Source organism: Sturnus vulgaris, chromosome 11, assembly GCF_052056855.1.
Source record: "Sturnus vulgaris isolate bStuVul1 chromosome 11, bStuVul1.hap1, whole genome shotgun sequence".
NCBI lineage: Eukaryota > Metazoa > Chordata > Aves > Passeriformes > Sturnidae > Sturnus > Sturnus vulgaris.
In genome coordinates this window covers 3,434,797-3,452,867 of record NC_142253.1, presented here as the reverse complement: position 1 = coordinate 3,452,867, position 18,071 = coordinate 3,434,797, and the positions used below count along the sequence as shown (strand labels likewise).

The 18,071-nt window shown below is 38.4% G+C and overlaps 1 protein-coding gene and 1 long non-coding RNA gene across 2 annotated transcripts in view; one reads left to right on the top strand and one right to left on the bottom strand.

Annotated features, from left to right (window-relative positions):
* Window positions 1-16,321, bottom strand: part of SHQ1 (SHQ1, H/ACA ribonucleoprotein assembly factor) — a 39,185-nt gene extending 22,864 nt beyond the window's left edge. Inside the window, exons 1-10 of the mRNA XM_088171251.1 lie at window positions 16,260-16,321; window positions 14,073-14,255; window positions 13,545-13,609; window positions 12,978-13,100; window positions 12,056-12,204; window positions 11,222-11,334; window positions 9,234-9,361; window positions 3,861-4,015; window positions 2,558-2,611; window positions 677-800 (exon numbers count right to left, since the gene is read on the bottom strand). Of these exons, the coding sequence (XP_088027377.1) occupies window positions 677-800; window positions 2,558-2,611; window positions 3,861-4,015; window positions 9,234-9,361; window positions 11,222-11,334; window positions 12,056-12,204; window positions 12,978-13,100; window positions 13,545-13,609; window positions 14,073-14,215 (1,054 nt within the window). The 5' untranslated portion in view covers window positions 14,216-14,255; window positions 16,260-16,321. The remainder of the gene's footprint in view (window positions 1-676; window positions 801-2,557; window positions 2,612-3,860; window positions 4,016-9,233; window positions 9,362-11,221; window positions 11,335-12,055; window positions 12,205-12,977; window positions 13,101-13,544; window positions 13,610-14,072; window positions 14,256-16,259) is intronic.
* A 35-nt stretch (window positions 16,322-16,356) lies between these two features.
* On the top strand, window positions 16,357-18,071 carry LOC148222464 (uncharacterized). Its single transcript, XR_015805977.1, has 2 exons — window positions 16,357-16,501; window positions 16,861-18,071. It is a non-coding gene; the product is annotated as an uncharacterized LOC148222464 (long non-coding RNA).

Below are 18,071 nucleotides of genomic sequence, written 5' to 3'. Positions count from 1 at the left end.
CTTCCACATTTTCAAGGAGGAGCATTCATCTAAAGATAAACTGAACTCTGCTTATTGTTTCTTTTTAATGGAACAGTATTCTGAGACACAAGAGAAGAACTCTACAAACTTTTAAATTAAAACATCCTGGAAATAACTTACCCAGTCCAGCAATATTTCACTGGATCACTGAATGTTCACTGGAACATCATTTTCCATCGTGACATTAAAAGAAAAGCAAGTTTCTTACCTCTCATGTACTATCCTCCATAAAAAAACCAAAAACCCATAGGCTGTCAGCACTGCATCACTGCAGTTTTGTTATCAGAATTTTCTTTTTCACACTTATGAACAGCAACATAAGGCAGTGCAGATAAGTGAGGAGGGACAGCATCCATCTTCCCCTTAAAACTTCACTCCCTGACTGTTAAAATGTCAATGGGATTTTCAATCAGCAACAGTTTTTGGCAGTAGTAAAGATTAATATTGCCATTTGTGTGGGTTTTTAATCCTGCAATTCACAGCATTTAAAATAAACCACTGAAGCACTGCTTCCTCAGTGATACTTCTGTCCAAAAAAGAGATCTAATGCTTTTCTCAAAGAAGTAACTCATGCAAAATAGAAAAGTTGCAGGTAATTTTAATAAACCAAGGTGTAAAGATGGTTGTGTTCAACTTCCAGTCCCTGAACACTCACCCAGCTGCAGAATCATGACTGTGTCATTGAAGGCTCGTGTCACCAGCCCAAAATGCCTGTACAGGGGATAGCATAGCACTCTTCTTCCAAAAGATACCAGGACATCATGGATGCTGGAGAAACTCTGTGTATCAGTGAAAAATCTGAATTACTCTGTGTGCTTGTTTGTTTTCCTTTAAGGAAAAAAAGCCATAGCAGAATAGGGAAGAAAAAAAAAAAAAAGCACATTTTGATTTATTATGCTTCTAAAAATCTGTGTTTGAATAGATATGGAAATGTACATGTTAAATAGAAACAAGACACTGCACACTGAGTTTGCATGGCAAGATAACAGAAGTCCTGTACATTTTAGTGGTTTGGGATTAAAAAAAAGAACGTAGAGAACATGGGAATAAAACATCTCAGTCAAGACTTTGCCATCTTTTAGATTAAAGCAATAAATTACATCTGTCCCACATCATTATATATATTAAGTAGAAGCTATAAAAGACCTTTTAAGAATAAAGAAGAATTAAATCCATATGATATTAACCAAATACATGTGTACATATAAGATCTTTAAAAATGATACATGGCTCTGCTTCTCATGAAAATTCTAGATATTCAAGACAGGGATAAATATACCTGCCTGGGGAGAACAGTTCATTGTCCTCCTTCATGAGTGAGGAACACTTCTAATTTACCCAGGCCAGAGGCATTAAGGAGTTATTAAAGACTTTCTTAAGAGTGATTTCCCTTCCGGCCTTCACTTTTCAAGACAAAATGCTCCATTTATTAATTAATAAAAAAAATCTCTTTTTCATCTTGAACTCTCAATCTATTAAAATTAATAAAAGCACTTTGCTGACAGCCAGCATTTCTTTGGATTCTGTGACTACCTCAAGCCATTGTTCATTTTAATTGGTCACCAGCAAGCATTTAAATCATTTCTGGTTTGTGATTTAATATTTAGAGGCTAAGGTGTGTACATGCCATGGCCAGCAAAATGGCAGTCAGCTCAAACAACTGAGCTGAGGCAATTTCTTCTGTACAGAATGATAAAAACTCCCCCAGCCCTAATGGTTTGTCTAACAGAGATAGTTACTAACAGCTTGGTGCCAGGATTGTGAGTTTTCTAGGTGTGAAATACACTGTTGGCACAGGCTGCACCAAGAACTGCTCCATCATAGGGTAAGCACATGTAGAAAATGCCTTCACTATGTTACATAATGGATCTGGGAAAAAAAAAATAATTAAGGCAATCAGGGCATTTCAACTTGCCCTTTGTAACCTGCTACTGCAGAACTCAAAAGAAAATCTGTTGTCACAGGACAAGTTATAACTGAATATAAGATTCAACACTACTGGAAAAGTCTGAAGAGCTGGACCCAAAAATCCTGTCCAATTTCAGTTTTGAGCCTGCAAAGTGAGACTTGGCTCAGTCATTTCAGGACTGAGCTGGGAGAGTCCTTTCCACCTCCCTGCATTTTAAGAATTAATGGATTTCAGGCCAGGTCAAGTCCTTCCCACCTCCAGCTCTGTAACAACTTCTTTGCACAGGCCTGGGTGCTTTCAGTGAACAACCTGAACATGGAGAGAATGGAATTCAGAGTTTCCTCTGATCTCTGCTGCTTCCAAAGGGTGAACAGCAACTAAACCAGGGATGTGACACTTGGATGTGGTTTAATGGTGAACATTTAACCGTGATTGTGCTGGTAATGGTTGGATCTGAGCATCTTAAAGGTCTTTTCCAATCTTTATTATTCCAAGAGTAAGGCTGAAAAGAAGGGGGCAGGTAAAGCAACAGAAAGAGTAAACTTGGCACAGAAACAACACAAAACACCAAAAAAACTCCAAGTAATCCAGCAAAAAATGTAACACAAAACTTTATTTTTACCTTACCTCCAGCCAGCACAACGTTGCACTCAGTTTCCTGATGTTCCAAGACGATTCAACCTGATTTTAAGAGAAGACAGTAAAATAAGAATTATCTAATCCAACACTGCTGGCAAACTATTTAAGATAACATTCTGGCAGCAACTTAAGAACCTTTGTGAATAAGAAGCAGTAATTACATTATGTGCATTGAAATGGCCACAGGACAGCATTAAAGATTATATTGCAATGCAGATGTTGAATAACTGAGTTCGTTTGCATACTAGGACAATCCAGTTCATGCACAAAATCTTTAAAATATAGCAGCAATACACAGAGAAATGGTATTTTACTGGAATTCTGTCCCTTTGCACAAAGCAACAGAGACTTGAATCAACAAAAGTCAAGCTCAAATGCCTTGTTTCATGAAAATAGCTCCAGACTTCTGGCTTGCAGAGAGGGTCCCGAAGCCAGCAGTACATGTAAAATGTCATTATTTTTAATATGTGACAGATTCATAGTATTTGAGTGGAAGTGTGGTCCAGTGGGATCATTGGGGCAAAAAGCCAGAAAGCCTTGATCTATAATCCTGGCTCTAGTAAAGGTTTGTGTGGCCTGAATGTCTTGGTTTTCCTATTAAATAGGAATTAAAAAAAAGGGCAGGGGGGGAAAGGAGAAAAAACCCCAGTGTGTTTTCCACACACATCATACAGTTACTGAAAACCAATAAAGAATTGTACAACTGTGGTCCTGGCAGATTTGCAATTCTGTGCAGCTCTAACATGCAACACAACAACAATCCCAGATTATTCTGGTCAGTTAGCAGCTCTGGACATTTTGCTACTCATTCTATGTATCAGTCTGATTAAGCAAGAATGGTTTTGATTATATGTGCCAATATTTTGGTTAAAAGCATTTGAAAAAACATCTCCTTGGTTCATATCAGCACAGCAGATGAGAGGCACAAAGTTGTATAAGGGAAGCAATTCCAAGAAGGAAAGGTATCCACACAGAACAAAAAAGAACAATTATATTGTTAAATTTGCATAAACCAAGATACACAGATCAGAACTACATAATTGTCTGGAATCTGCTGCTACTCTACATCTCTCCTGTTACAGTGCTGCTGTAGAAGAACACAAGTATTTAGAAATTCTACTAATCCTCAAATCACCAAACCTAGAGATACAAAAAAAAGTCTTTCAACTTCTTCATGTATGTTGAATGCTTGGGAGTAAGTTCATTTTAAAGGTAAGTTTCCTAAATGGCAGTACAGGGTCCAGCACGAGGTTCCTAAAACATATTCTATTTTTGACTTTTTTTAACTTACATTCTTGTCCCCTTCATTGACACAGATCTCGTAGCAATATGCCAGAAGAATATCAATTAATCCAAGATATGCATGCTGACGGCTCCTTTTATCCAGAAGATAAGATTTATTTGTGAACTTTCTCATCTGCTCTCTCTCTTCCTCAGAGAAGATAACTATAAAAAGTAAAAGGATAATTGATTATGAATTTAAAGCTGGCACATTCACTTTAACAGGTGGTAATACTACTTCAACAGTGTCTTTAAAAAGGAGCCTGTAACCAATCACAAGTCACCCATCACTCAACAAAAAGCCTAAATCACTCTCACTTTCCTTTTTAACTTTTATTAAGCTCTGGTATATTGGTTTCAATGTCAAGCTCCAGCAGAGCACTGCACAGACACACTGATGATTTTGAACCTCTTCAGGTGCCAAGGGTTTCTATGGATGTCTGGATATCTTATACAGGGATAAATGCACAATCAGGATCCGAGTAAAATGAGGATTCTTAAATCCATATAGTTTGGGTCAAAAATCCAGAGGCAAGTGACAATTTAGAAAGATTATGGCAGTTCTAACTCTGCTTTTCCTGTTCATGCAGAGCAGGTCAGTATCACCCCTTGAACCACAACTACAGATGATGTATCCTATCAGTAAATTTCTTTGTAAGTTGACTCTTCAATGTAAACATGAACCACACTTCACTTTTAAACAGCAAACAAACTCCCAGTGAAATTCATGAAATACAGCAGTAAAGTTTTCTTCCTTTAAAATTCAAACTCTGAAGCATCATAGAATCTGCAACTGGACCATAAACACAGAAATTCCAAGTCTATCAAATAACAGCAAACAAGATGTAGACTAGACAATTCCCAAAGGTAAATGTTACATGATGTTCATTAAGTTGCTGCAAAGTGCCAGGTGTTCTAAATAAAATACTCTTCTCTGAGAAAAGACCTCAATGTTAAAAAAAAATTATATCCATTGCCTGAAGTTTTTGAACAATTAATTATCCAGGCCTGAAACTCATTATTAACATGTCCAAACCACCACCTACTTTGTTTTCGCTGTTCAAAACTTCCAAGTACATGGTGTGAAATTATCAGAACAATTAAAATTGTAATTACATTTCTGCTGTACTAAGCCTGTACACTTTTGTACACTTCCACTGCCAAATTTTTGCTAACAATCTGTACTACAATCAGTATTAATCTAATGCAAAGCAGCATTTGCTGCTACTTATCAAGTAAGCTACATTGGCAAATTTTTGTAACTTTGATTTAAAACTGCTTTGTGTATTTGCCAGTAGCAAAACCATGCCAGAGTATAAATCTGTGTTAATATATCCACATCTAAAGGAGTCAGACATTCACCTCAAAGTTTCTGACAGATGAGACTGCAGACATTACCTTTACATTTTAATCACCTCTTCTACTTGTTTTAAGCTGGCCATTCCTCATGTGAAAAAAGAAGATACTTCAAATTCCAGTAGCAGAGTGTCAGTGAAGCAGAGTTTAATCTCTGAGGGGAGGATGAGGTCTGACAGCCAGAGGGTGTTTTGTTACAGCCCTACTGCTATTTTACACTGTGATAACACCACTTAAATCACTGGGAGATCTGTATCTCCAGACTACTATGACACTTGCAGCTCTAAATGTGTTAGGGGCACTTAGATAAAATGTGCTGGACCCACGCAGAGAGCTGACTCAGTGGTCAGTCAGCAAAGTACAGGTCAGGAAGCACCTCTGATAATCTGCTGGTGAGAGCAGAGCCTCAGTTTATGATCCTGTCAAGCCAAGTCTTGAATCCCACAGCTCTCCCAAAGGGAAAGAATTGAACAGAACTGACCCCTCTTTTTTTTTTTTTTTAACTAGAATATTATGTTACAATTTTAAGGTTTTTAAATGTGTGCTTCTATCTCTGTAGGTTAAGGAATCAGCAACATCAGATGAAGGAGGAGAATAGTTAGCAGAGAGCAGATTAGTCAGGACAAAGTTAGTGTATTATTGATATCAATCAGCAGCAAACAAGTTTATTTTCAACCTCTTCCTAAGTCATTACAAGAAGAAAGGCAGCACAACTCTGACTGGAGTCACTCAAAGCCTTTGTGCAGGGTCAGCATCTTCCTCACTGCTGGATACTGCCTTAAAAATACTCAATAATAATGTAAACTTAAACAAGTAACTGAAGTAATAGAGCTGATTTTCTGTTAAATTGCCTGAATTTGTTGCAACCTGCTGAGAGGTTAGTGGAACTTCACACTTCTTTCTGCCCCTCAGAAGGTGGCACTGAAGATTCAGCAAAAGCTTTTCCCCTCTTACATGGGGTTATTTATGGAAAGTTGCAGATTGTGGCCATCTTTGAGACTCCCTAAAGTGATGAGAAGAACCTCAGTTTTTCAGGAAGTGAGCCAAAATTCCTAAAAACACAAATCTACCCCTCTACACACCTTTTTTCACGCTATGGTCAGTCAAATCTTGTTCATCCCTCCCCTGTCTTTGCAATTCTTCCATTCAAATTTTATCTCCTTCATTTATCTTCTCCTCCCTCTCAAGCCTCCACCTCCACTTCTCAAATGAACATTTCCAGCATATTTTCTCCACATCACTTCTGACCTCCTGCCTCCAGGCATTCTCCACAGAATCACTGGACTTGGGCAGCCTTTCCTGGATCTCACAATTTCCTTTATACCCATTTTTACCATTCCTTAAGAAAGCCACAGTTCCTGCAAACATATCAACACCATACATCATTCTTTCTTCCTACTGTTCTTGCCTTTTAAAACCTGAAATATTTTACAGTGGAGCCTGATCATGAGAAGTTTTGCATGAATACAAAGCAGAATTTCCTCACATAATAAAAACATGATGCAAAGCCCTGAAAACTGAGCAAAGCAGGTAGACAGCACAATTGCAGAAATTTGATAAAAAAAGAAAAGTAATCCATCTTAAACTTATGAATCCACCAGTAACGACATAGATTTGAGCCAAGCCTTACTGAAAGGTGAACTTTAAGAGGAAATTGCTTCTCTTTCTATAAAGAAATAAGAAAGAGAACAGTCACTGTAAGCATGAGAGGTTACCCTGAACAAAATAAGATATCCTTGGAGCATATAAATGTTAGATTAAATACGTATGTCAGCCTGAGCCTTTGAAGATTATTGTGTTGCCTAAAGAGGAGTTTTTTATAGTAGTGCAACTGGAAGTAGAGTAAAAATGAACTTTTAACCAAGCTGAATGTGACTGTTAGAAAATACAAACCCTTTCATCTGGAATCTGTAGAAGCAAGACACTAATGTAAACTTCAGCAGCAGCAGCAATCAAGCTTTCCAAAAATGTTATCCCCTCATGGGAAAGGCTGTGTAATTAATAAGGCTTTATGGAGTATTACTTGACTTGAATGAGACATTTTAAGTGTGAACAAAAAGGGCTGGAAGAGAATACACAGTAAGATGTACAAAAAGGACAAAATAAAGAAAAGACGCTTGGGATAAGAAAAAAATTTTAACAAGTCTAAACACACAAACCATGCACAAGCTGGAAAAAAAGCAAAAAGGTCAAATAAAAATAGATTCAAAGTAAGGACAGAAGAGAGAAGAAAACTTTAAATGTTAATGAGAAGAGATGAACCAAAAAGGGGAAAAAATTTGGTAATGAGACATTAGAAGAACCTGATGATATAAAAACAAAGAGAAAATAACCAGGGATAAATATAAGAGCAGTAATCAACTAAAGAAAATCTTCAGTTAATTGCAATGTCATACAAAAAATAAAAAAGGCTATTTGTACTTCTAATTATTTCTTGCAGCCAAAGACATTATAAAGTAATCAAGCTTTTGGTTCCAAGAAACCAATGAAGATAACAACTGAAAAGACACCAATGTAAGTCAGGAAAAGGAAGAAAAAAAGATTCTCTTTATTCAGTGTTTCTAAATAAGAAAACCAACTTTTAAAGAATCTGTTAATTTTTATTCTTTCCCACCCTAAACTCACTTTTATGTTTAACTTGAGGAGCAACACGTCTTCATTCAAAAACAAATCCTTCCTTCACAGGAATTCCTGATGAACTGCACCATTCCTTTGGCTGTGTAAAGCAATATAAAAGCACGGGGGGTACATCCTGCTGATGATCAGACTCCAGGTGGAACAGCCTGGAGCCACCTCCTGCCCTTCTGCATTTCCATCCACAGGAGACCTTCGAGTAGAACCTGCACTCCCTCTCATGGTGGTTTCCTTCACCACAGCTCACTCAGGTTTAGGAACCTCCACTGATTTCAGTCACTCATTCAAACAGCACAAATGTTATCAAAACTTGGGTCTTTCCAAGGAAAAGGGTGGGTTTGTTGTCATTAACATCACCCAAACTCCAGATTGCCTCTTAGGTTACTTAACTTTCCTCAAGATTCACAAAACTGCATGAGCCCCTCCACTCAGCTCCATGCACGTGAGATTTTGGTTTTTTAAGCATCCTTATTAAATAGATATCTGTCATAACAAATAGTTTGGAGCAAAATGATCCTTTAATAAAGTCCATTTTCTGTATAATTTCCATTAGCAGGCTTGCCAGGCTTTTGAGGAGTTTGTTGCTGCCCCTAAAACCCAACAAGAAACATGTTTTTCCTCAGTACCACGATTTGGAGGAGAAACATTCCTTACCAATAAAATCATCCAGCAGCTCTTCATTTTTAATTATATTCCTTAAGCCAAGCAAACAGAGTAGTGTTTCATTTACTAAGGAGTGAATGGATAAAAACAAACAAAGGAATCCCTCATTATTGTATTTTCAAGCCTCTTGTACCTGTGTCCAATGCTTTTTAAATCAAGTGTTTATGATGGACATAATTAACAATTTCTGCCTTCAGAGGTTGAAAAGCAACCAGGAATGAAGATCAGATTACATTCACAGTAAAATACACAACATCTACCCAAATTCCATTGTTCTCCCAGAGAAAATGTGGAAGTGCAGGTATTATCAGTGCACTGAGAACCTCTGGTGAAGGGATTATCATCATCTACTTCAGTAATATCAGATTTTCATACGACATAGGAAATGAACAAAGAACAATAGAAGAAAATGCACAATAGGAACTTTTAGTGTTCCCTGTAATCACTGTGTGCAGGGAGGCAGCCTCAGTTATCTGTCAACAGCGTTCCCACAAGGTCACCTACTCACCCTGGAAACATCCCTTTAGGTTTCTAAATGGACACAAAGAGTTTTCTTTGAAAAACCTTTGAAAAAGGTCTCCAAGACCCATAAAGTAATGTAATAAAGTAATAAATAACAGATATAATAGAATAATAAATTTCCTTTAAGAACAATAAGCTACAACATTGCAATTATCATTCAAGCAACAAATGTGTATACATATTTTTATATATATATGTATATTCTCACCAAATGCAGGACTGTCATGCTCCTGATGACTTTCTCCCTGCAAGGCTGTCATCTTTTTATGAGCATCAATCCACCAGGGTTTGTACTTTAAAAGATGTTTAATAGCTTCATCTTCAAAAAAATCGGCTCTAGGGAAAATAGAAAAGAAATAGAAAATAGAAAGAACTTTCATATGCTATTTATTTCAATTCATATTTATGTGGGTACATATTAACATATCCATAGAATACATCTCACTAGGCTCTAGGTTATTTTCCATCTTAGAAATATGTTCTTTGACTTTAAAGCAGAAAATTATTAAAAAAATCCCAATATTCTCCTATCTTTCAGTATTCCTTCCTTACTTCCTCCACCTTTGCTGAGCCACCCAGAAGCCCAGGGAATTAATGAGCTTGCAGCATCACATGAAGCTGAACCAACCTGATTTGTTCTGAATGCAGCTACAGGAAAACACTCCAAAGGCTTCTCAGACAAATCACTTGATTTTATTGGGTAGCTCTCCCACTTAAGACCCAGGGAATTTGTGGGGAGGAAGTTGTGCAGCTGAAGGGTAAAGGTGAAGCAGGGATGGGGATGGACTTCAAGCAAGGACATGCAGCAGCAAGGGGGAAAAAAGAGTTGTACATTAATTCTGGAAGAGAGATCACCTCCATCTCAACACAAAGCCACTGTGGTAAAAATCTCTTTATCAGGATTTATCATAAAGGATTCAAGCTTTAAGCCTCCTCTTACCATCTGAGCTTTTTCTTCAAGCCAAACAATGGTATAAATACTAAGAATTAAAAAAAAAAAAAAAACCACAGGAAATTTCTCAATACCTTCTTAATCACCACACAAAACCTGAACACAGAATGCAATCTGCTTCCCTCTCACACTGACAGATTTTTTGTTGCCTGCCTTCAATGTCAAAGCAACTTAGAGATATCAGCCAGGGTGTATTTTCCTCAAGGCCACCAGAACAGTTGTTTGCCCCAATTTCTACCAGAGCTTCTGTTGTCCTTAGGGAAACAGTTTTTGTTGAAGAAAGGCTGGTATCATCTGTTCTGAAACAACCAAGACACAGCCATTGAACTAAATGGTGTAGCTCTACCAGGCCAGAACACAGAGTCTAAAATTGAAACTTGAGATTACTGCAATTTGCATTGCATTAGAGGTTAGGAACTACTTCAGTTCTAGTCAAATGCAGTTCAAGAAAGCTCTTCTATTTTTCGTACGTTACAGGAAGACATGAGGCTGCCTCTGAAAACACTCAATTGTGGAAAAATTCCGAAGTTACCTTCTAAAACAATTCAAAATGAGTTAAGCCTTCCTGTCCCCACAAAACACACTACAGTACTAATTTTCCCTACTGGGGACTACTTTCTTCTCCCACCCAATTCATCTTGCAGGAATCAATCTATATTAATAAAATCTCATGGCTTTCATTTATTTTACTTATCTGAACTTAACTTGACCTGAAATACTCCAACCTGAAAGGTACAAAGAATCATTTTCACCTCACTACATGGAATGAAGCAAAGTCTTGGTTTGGACATTTTCCTCATTCTGCTGTAAAACCAATTTCATGTGATAAAGGCAAAAAACAAAGTGGCCAAGACAAAATTTCATAACTTCAAAACTCAAATTCCCTCCCTCCTAGACAAGTGTGGCTTATTAATCCTTCTTTCACAAGGTGAAAAGGTTCTAACTTTGTCAACCCAAAATGCCAGCAGAGAGTGGCTGCTCAGCTGCTGAAGAATGAAACAAAGCTCTGCAACAGCTGACAGCAACCCCTCTTAAACACAGACTTCAGCACTAATTAAACAGTTGAGTAATCCCAAAACAGTGCCAGTGTCATACTAAGAATACCCACTAAGGCCTGCTCTGATGAGACAAAACCAGACCAAAAGTAAAGTTGTTCTTTCCAAAAGTGATCTAAAATCCAATCATTTGTGAAAAGGGAATGTGTTTCAGAGGTACCTGGCCAGGTGAAGTCTATCAGTACTCACAGGTAATGATCAGGCTCAAACTTGGCAGCCTCAGCTGCCAAACGTTTCCTCCTACGTTCCTCTGCAGGAGTCTGGTCTGGATCCTTAATGTCAATAACATCACTGAGCTCATCCTGCAAATGAGAACAAAATTATAGGACCAAGCCACTGGTATAGCACACATGATTTATTCAGGAAGAATTTAAAAAGGATGCCTATCAGCATTGCACTGAAATCCCTAGAAAAAGCTTCAACCTCCCTTTCAATTCTTCCAAACTCACTGCTCAAATAAAACATCAAAATTCCAAGGAAAGGCAATTATTTGAAGCTCCTTAGAACTCATTCTATTATCATGAGGCCATTTTATCATAAGGCAAGGAGGTTATTTTGCATTATGATAAATTTGCAATGTTAAACAAAAGCACACAACCCCAACAAAGACAAGATAAGAATCACACACCATTCTTGAGACTTTTGAGAATACTCTCACTCTCTGAAGTGGCTGTACATTAGTTAATAGGAAATTCCAGTGCCCTTTTAAACATCATTTAGTAGTTATTTCCCATCCCATTAATGCTGAGGGGAAATGTATTTCTTCATAAATTTCATGGTAATAAAGCAGTATGTATGTCCAAAGAGAATGTAAACACTTTCTCCATAAACAGCAATCGTGCTCCAAGACCTGTGAATACTACAGTTCATACAATAGCAAGTTAGAGTTACATAACTGAGTTACATTTTCCAAAGTGCAACTTAACTTGCACAACTTTCAAAAGCTGTTGTCTTGTGAGCCAGGAAGCCTACACAGCAAGTTACCCAGAACTTCTAGGACAGGAGAAGACAAAATGCATCTACCTGCAGCCTCTGGAACACCCCTGAACGCAAATTCCCAAATCCATAGGGGTGCTGCAGGGGTGGAGTGCTTTCTTCATAAGGAATCTGTTCCATTTCCCAGTCAAATTCTTCTTCATTCTCCTCAGACAGCTCAGCAGAGGCAGCTGTATCTATGGCATGGTCAGAAAAAAGAAAATTATTACATAGCAAAATACATATTACTTACTTGAAAGGTTAATTGTGCTACTGGTGTTTGCCCTTCTCATTTTACTGCATCTTTAAAGAAATCTCTCTCAACACTGGGTCATACAGATCTATGACCCACAGGTTCTCCTTCAAACTCCCCAACTTCCAAAAAATGAACACCAGGAACACTAAATTTTAAATAAACTCCCTCAAATTGAAATACCTGTTCCACTGAATTCAACAAGATCAGCATTTGATGCTAGGAGAACCCTGACAACCTAAGGGATGTTATCAATAATTTAAGGCTGATATTTCAAAATCAAACAGAGACAGCCAAACATTTTTGTCTGTTAAATACTAATGCTAAGCAAGCCATGCACTAGAACCTGTAGTTTTTATTAGCTTCTCACTTGAGCTAATAGTCCAGTTGCAGTTTGTAGAAAGCAGAAAATTCAACTGTGTGTGTGATCTACAGCCACTAGAGGGGTATAAAGACCTACAGAGCATTAGCATATTTTAAAAGCACTTTTTAAGCACATTTTGGAAAAATCTAAATGTAACTAAACCTATAAAGTTGACATGACTACCATCTGCAACATATTTATTTCTACTCTAATCCATACTTTAATTTATTCATACGCATTCTTGGACCAGCCATTAACAAAAATATTCTATTTTTCTACATGTAACACTCTATAGATCTATAACTGATTACACACATGTATCACCTTGTATAACAAGATTGATTTTGTCATACCTATCTCTTCTACCAAAGGTTTTGCTGATCTTGATTTCTTTGGTGCTAAAAGAGATGTCAGCATGTCCAGCCCTTCAAAATATTGGCCAGGAACCTCCTTGGGCAACTGAATTGTAAAAGTACCTTAAAAGAAAGTAGGAATATCATTATTGCATTAAAATATCTGCATTTTTGCTCTAATGAGAAAGGCTCAGAGGAAGTAGGACACATGCAGGTAGCATTTTATTTTGCATTGATCCCTGTGCATGTTTTTAACCTTATTTCATAACAATCCAGGATTTTAATGATAAAACATGAAAGAGAATATTTAACTACTTGGAGTCTCCTGTCTTACATTGTAAAAACACAAACCAACAGAGTAAAGCAAGTTTTATTTAATTTTTAATCCTTCCACCATACAATCCACAGAAGCTACATTCACCAATCTGATTACTGTCTTGGTCATGTAATAAAGGTCCTGCAGGCAACCAATTCACTGTTTTATTGGTAATTTTTGGTTTTAAAGTATAAACTACTGGAAATAGGAACATTTTTTATGACACAGATATCAATAACATCAACCAATACCTTCGTCTGTATTATAAGATGCTTTTTCTCTGCCATCCTCTACAATTCTTCCAGGAAGTGTCAATCTGCAGGCAAAAAAAATGAGATACTTCAGTGAAAGCCTGACTAATTCTGCAAGTTAATGTCTCAGCCTATAAAAATGTAAGGCACATTCCAAAAGCACCACAAAGGACTAAACTACATGACTCCTCTTCACAGAAATGGAATCCATGCAGTTCAATCCCACTGGATTCCTCCCAGGAAAAGACACACTCTGCAAAATTCACATCCAGAGAGTTGTCTGGCCATTTACAATTACAAAGCCATTATACAGTAAATTTAGAAAAGTATTTCTTTCAACTCCTTTTAACATGATTTAATGCCTAGGAACAAAGAGGCCAAATCCAAAAAAACCAAATCTTTGCATGAACTGAGCTGTCTGTAGTCAAGAGAATAAAAGCTGCAGATGAAGAACATTCTGAAGGGACCAAAATTAAGTTAATTTGCTACTACAAAGATCAATTTTTGAAAAAATTTTCCACTACTTGCCTGAGAAAGTATGGCTTAGCATAAAATTTGAAATCTTCCCCTTCAAAATAAATGTCAAACTCTGAAGCTCTGGCATAAGGAACTCTGATTTTTACTGTAAGAAAATCTGGATCCTGGGTCAGTTCAAAAGCTGGAGTTATCATGATGAATCCAGGAGGGAAAGCAAACACTGGTTGTGTGGCCCTATAGAAACAGGAAAAGGAAAAAAAAATTATTGTAGCTTCTGGTTTATGAGAGAGTGGTCTCTTCAAAATTCTGTAAGAACATTTCAGATTCCCACATAATTATCCTCCATGTGCTCAAGAAGAAAACACTGATGACAACAGCAACAACATCAAAGTGTTTTCAGAAACATGAAGGTAGCACTTCTCGGTGCCTTAATGAGACTGAGTGTAGAACTGGAGTACAGGAAAGCACCTGTTACATTCCATGTAAAAACCACACCAAAATTCAGTCCTAAAACTTTTCATAACTGTTATTTAAAATTTCACACATAGCAGACCTTTGACCTTTGTATTTCTCTAGGGAACTGAACACAAACCACTATTAAAAATCCTGAAAACAAGTAATATTTCCAAAAAATAGAGCTGTGTTTTACCATTCACACTTATATTAGCCAGAATATGAGCAACAGATTCAAGGAGAGTTTAAGTAACATCCCTCAGAACCATTTGTATGTATATACACTGGCATGTGTACATATTAAGCACAAGAAAAGGAATTTATAGATTACTATTTGCCTAATATACAACTGTCTGACCTTTCAATAGCTTCTCATCTCAGGTTCAATTTAGAATCCACTTATGGATTGTTTGGGGCTTGTTTTGTTTTGTTAGTTTTGGAAGGTGTGTTTATGAAAGGTCACAGTCAGAAAATTAGCTTTTTAAACCAAAAATATTTTAACAAATGAAACCAGAATAGAAGTATTATTTAGGAAAGAACTACTTTTCACTCACTTTCATGTCTCTTTACTAAGCATATCTCCCCATTCTGGCAATTTAGTGAAGAGTCAGAAATCATGAATCATTAACAAGGCTAAATTAACAATCACCCTTTTTCTCATTTGGGTAATCAGAATTGTTTAGCATATATGCAAAATCCTAAAACTTCCCAGATCACATGATTCCAGGGGTAACATTCCCACCCATTCCAGGCTGAGAAGCTGCCAGGTGTTTTATGGAATTTATCTCAATAGAAAACAGCTGGCTTGTAGAACACCTGCACCTGTACACCTGATGCACGTCCCTGTGGATTTTCTTCTTCTCTCAATACCACAAGCACGGCTAAGAGATACTAAAACCCCAACAGCTCATTTGGACTCTTCAGGGGTTTATATTTTGCCCAGTCAGAGGTTCATAAATAAATAGCAGCCCCAAAAACAGGCCCAGCTCTCCCTGTCCCGCGTTCCTGCTGCACTTAGAGCATTCCTGGCCCAAATTCATCACCCCAAATCCCTGCTGGGATGGTCCTAAACAAATCCCTGGTATCTCACAGCTGAGAAACTACATTCAAAGAGCAGGTATCCCAAATAATCACACTTCCCAGCCTGTCCTGTGCATTAGCGAGAGGCAGAGGGACTGGCAGGGACAGGGATAATGCATGAGAGGCTCGGTGTTAAAATACAGAATCGCTGGGGTCGGGGAGGCTCGGTGTTAAAATACACAATTGCTGGGGTTGAGAGGCTCGGTGTTAAAACAAATAATTGTTGAGGCTGGGGAGGGCCTGGGGAGCCCTTTTTGTGTTTAACTTCACGGCCACTGCTCCTCGTCCTGTGGCTGGGCACCCCTGAGCAGAGTCTGGTCCCGTCCTCTGACACGTGGCGATATTTACGGACATTAATGAGAACCCCTCTGAGTTTTCTCTTCTCTAGCCTAACCAGGCCCAGCTCCCGCAGTTTCTCCTCATCAGAGAGCTGCTCCAGACCCCTCCTCACCCCTGTTCCCTCCGCTGGACCCTCTCCTTGTCTTTCCTGCATTGAGCAGCCTAGAACTGGACACAACCTCCCGCCGGTGCCGCCACACCGGGCCATGCTCCGACCTGCGGCCGTACCCTCCCTTAGCCACCCATCAGCGGGCCGGGCAAGGGCACAGAGCCCTCGGGGAAGGCAGCTGCCAGCGGGAGAATAGCAGGAGAATCCCGGGAATAGCGCCGGGAAGAGTCCCGGCCATGCCCGCCCGCGTCACTCACTCAGCCCCACGCCGCTGCCGCCGCCGCTTCCCGCGCCCGCCCGCATCGGGGCGGAGCCGCGCATGCGCGCTCGGCAGGCCCCCCCCCCCCCTCCTTCCCTCATGGCCGCCCCTCAGCGCCTCCCGGCCCGCCCGCGTCCTGCGGGCCCTGCCCCACTGCTCCGCGTTTATGTTTCTGCTCCTTTGCCTGAAACGCGCAGCTGTTCAAGGATCCGATGTGAATTCTTGCTGCCCGTAAATTTGGTGAAGTTTCCTGGTGTTTGCAAGAGTTGTTGGAAAGAGGGTGATTAACAGTCAGTAAGGATGTGGGCAGTGTGACTGTGTGAAGCTGGGTCGTGTAGGGTGAAAATCATCATCTGTCATCTGGATAAAGGAAAAGAGTGAATTCTTACCTGCGATTGCATAAAGCATCTTGCACAGACTGAGCGTATTTTATTTCAGCAGCTGCTTTTCATAAAGCAGTGTGGAAATTGAATTTGAGTGTGTTGGGGAGATGGGTTTGTTTCTTTTCTGTGAAACCACTGGTTAATCCAGTGCTAATTCCTGTGAACAAATGTGCTATTTCTGTTATGTTTAACACTCATCTGTTTTTTCCTTTGCAGCAGATAAGGTAGAAGATGAGTAAACAGGAGAGTGACCCCACGAGCACTGTCAGAACAGGAATTCCCAATTACTTAAGGCTCTTCTAAGCTCCTGGATTAATGCAAACCTTGACAGGGTGAACGGGGGACAGATCCTGATGAATCAAAACAAATACAGCGTGAAGAAGATCCGAGAGCAGAAAAGCTGGTTTCAAAGCTGTAATTTATTAAATATATGACCTTATGTAGAATTAATCTAATTTTTTTACCTTTGGCCCATGAGAGGTATTCTGGTTCTAGATTTTCTCTACATCTTAAAATGCTACTGTCTTCCTCTTGCTGCTTTCTCTGAAATGCATTAAAATATTTTTCCTGGAGGGAAAAAGCATAATTCTGTAACCTCTCCTAATAAAGTTTTCTTTAAAAAATACAGTAAGTAGACAAACAATCTTCCAGGCTAAAAACCCACTGAATATGACATCTCCTTCTGCAAAAACTTCTTTACTCTTATGCTGCACTGAACCAGCAGTTCAAGTACTGCACAACAATTAAATCATTTGCTTCAAAATAGATAGTTCTCCCCACTGATTTAAAATTGATGGATGGTTTTAATATTCAGTCTAAACTTCCTTGTGTCCCGGTTTTTCATGTGCAGAAATTGAAGATATGTGGCATATAAAAAGCTTTTTTTCATGTTAAGAAGTTAATGATATCTAATTTCAGATGCTGATTTGTTTTGGACCAAGGCCTCAGTCGTGTCCTCAGAAATTTTTGATGCATTTCCAGAGAACTTCAGCACTAATTAACTTTTGGCCCTTACCAAGTAATCTGTAATAAGGATATTAGACAGGAAGCTGGATTATGAACCAGTAGGCATCATCTTCTCTGGGTAAATTCAAATTTGCAGGACAAGCCTGTGAAAGATAAAGAAGTTTCATCTGAGAATTTATTCTTGTCTGACACTTTCCAAGACTGCCTCAATTATTTTTTTAGAGCCTAAGAACTCCCAGCTTTCTTTCTCTTTTTTTTTTTTTTTTGTGCTAATACTTTCCTTGTAAAAGAACTATTTATATATTGATTTTTGTGAAGAAAGTGGTGCATTAGCCATTCTGCTTTTCCATCCAAATAAAGGATGAAGTAGCATCTCTAAGGAATGTGTACTGCTTTCTTCTGTAAAATACATACTGAATTTTTTTAGAACTGTAATAAAGTTTTATTTGGAAATGTATAAA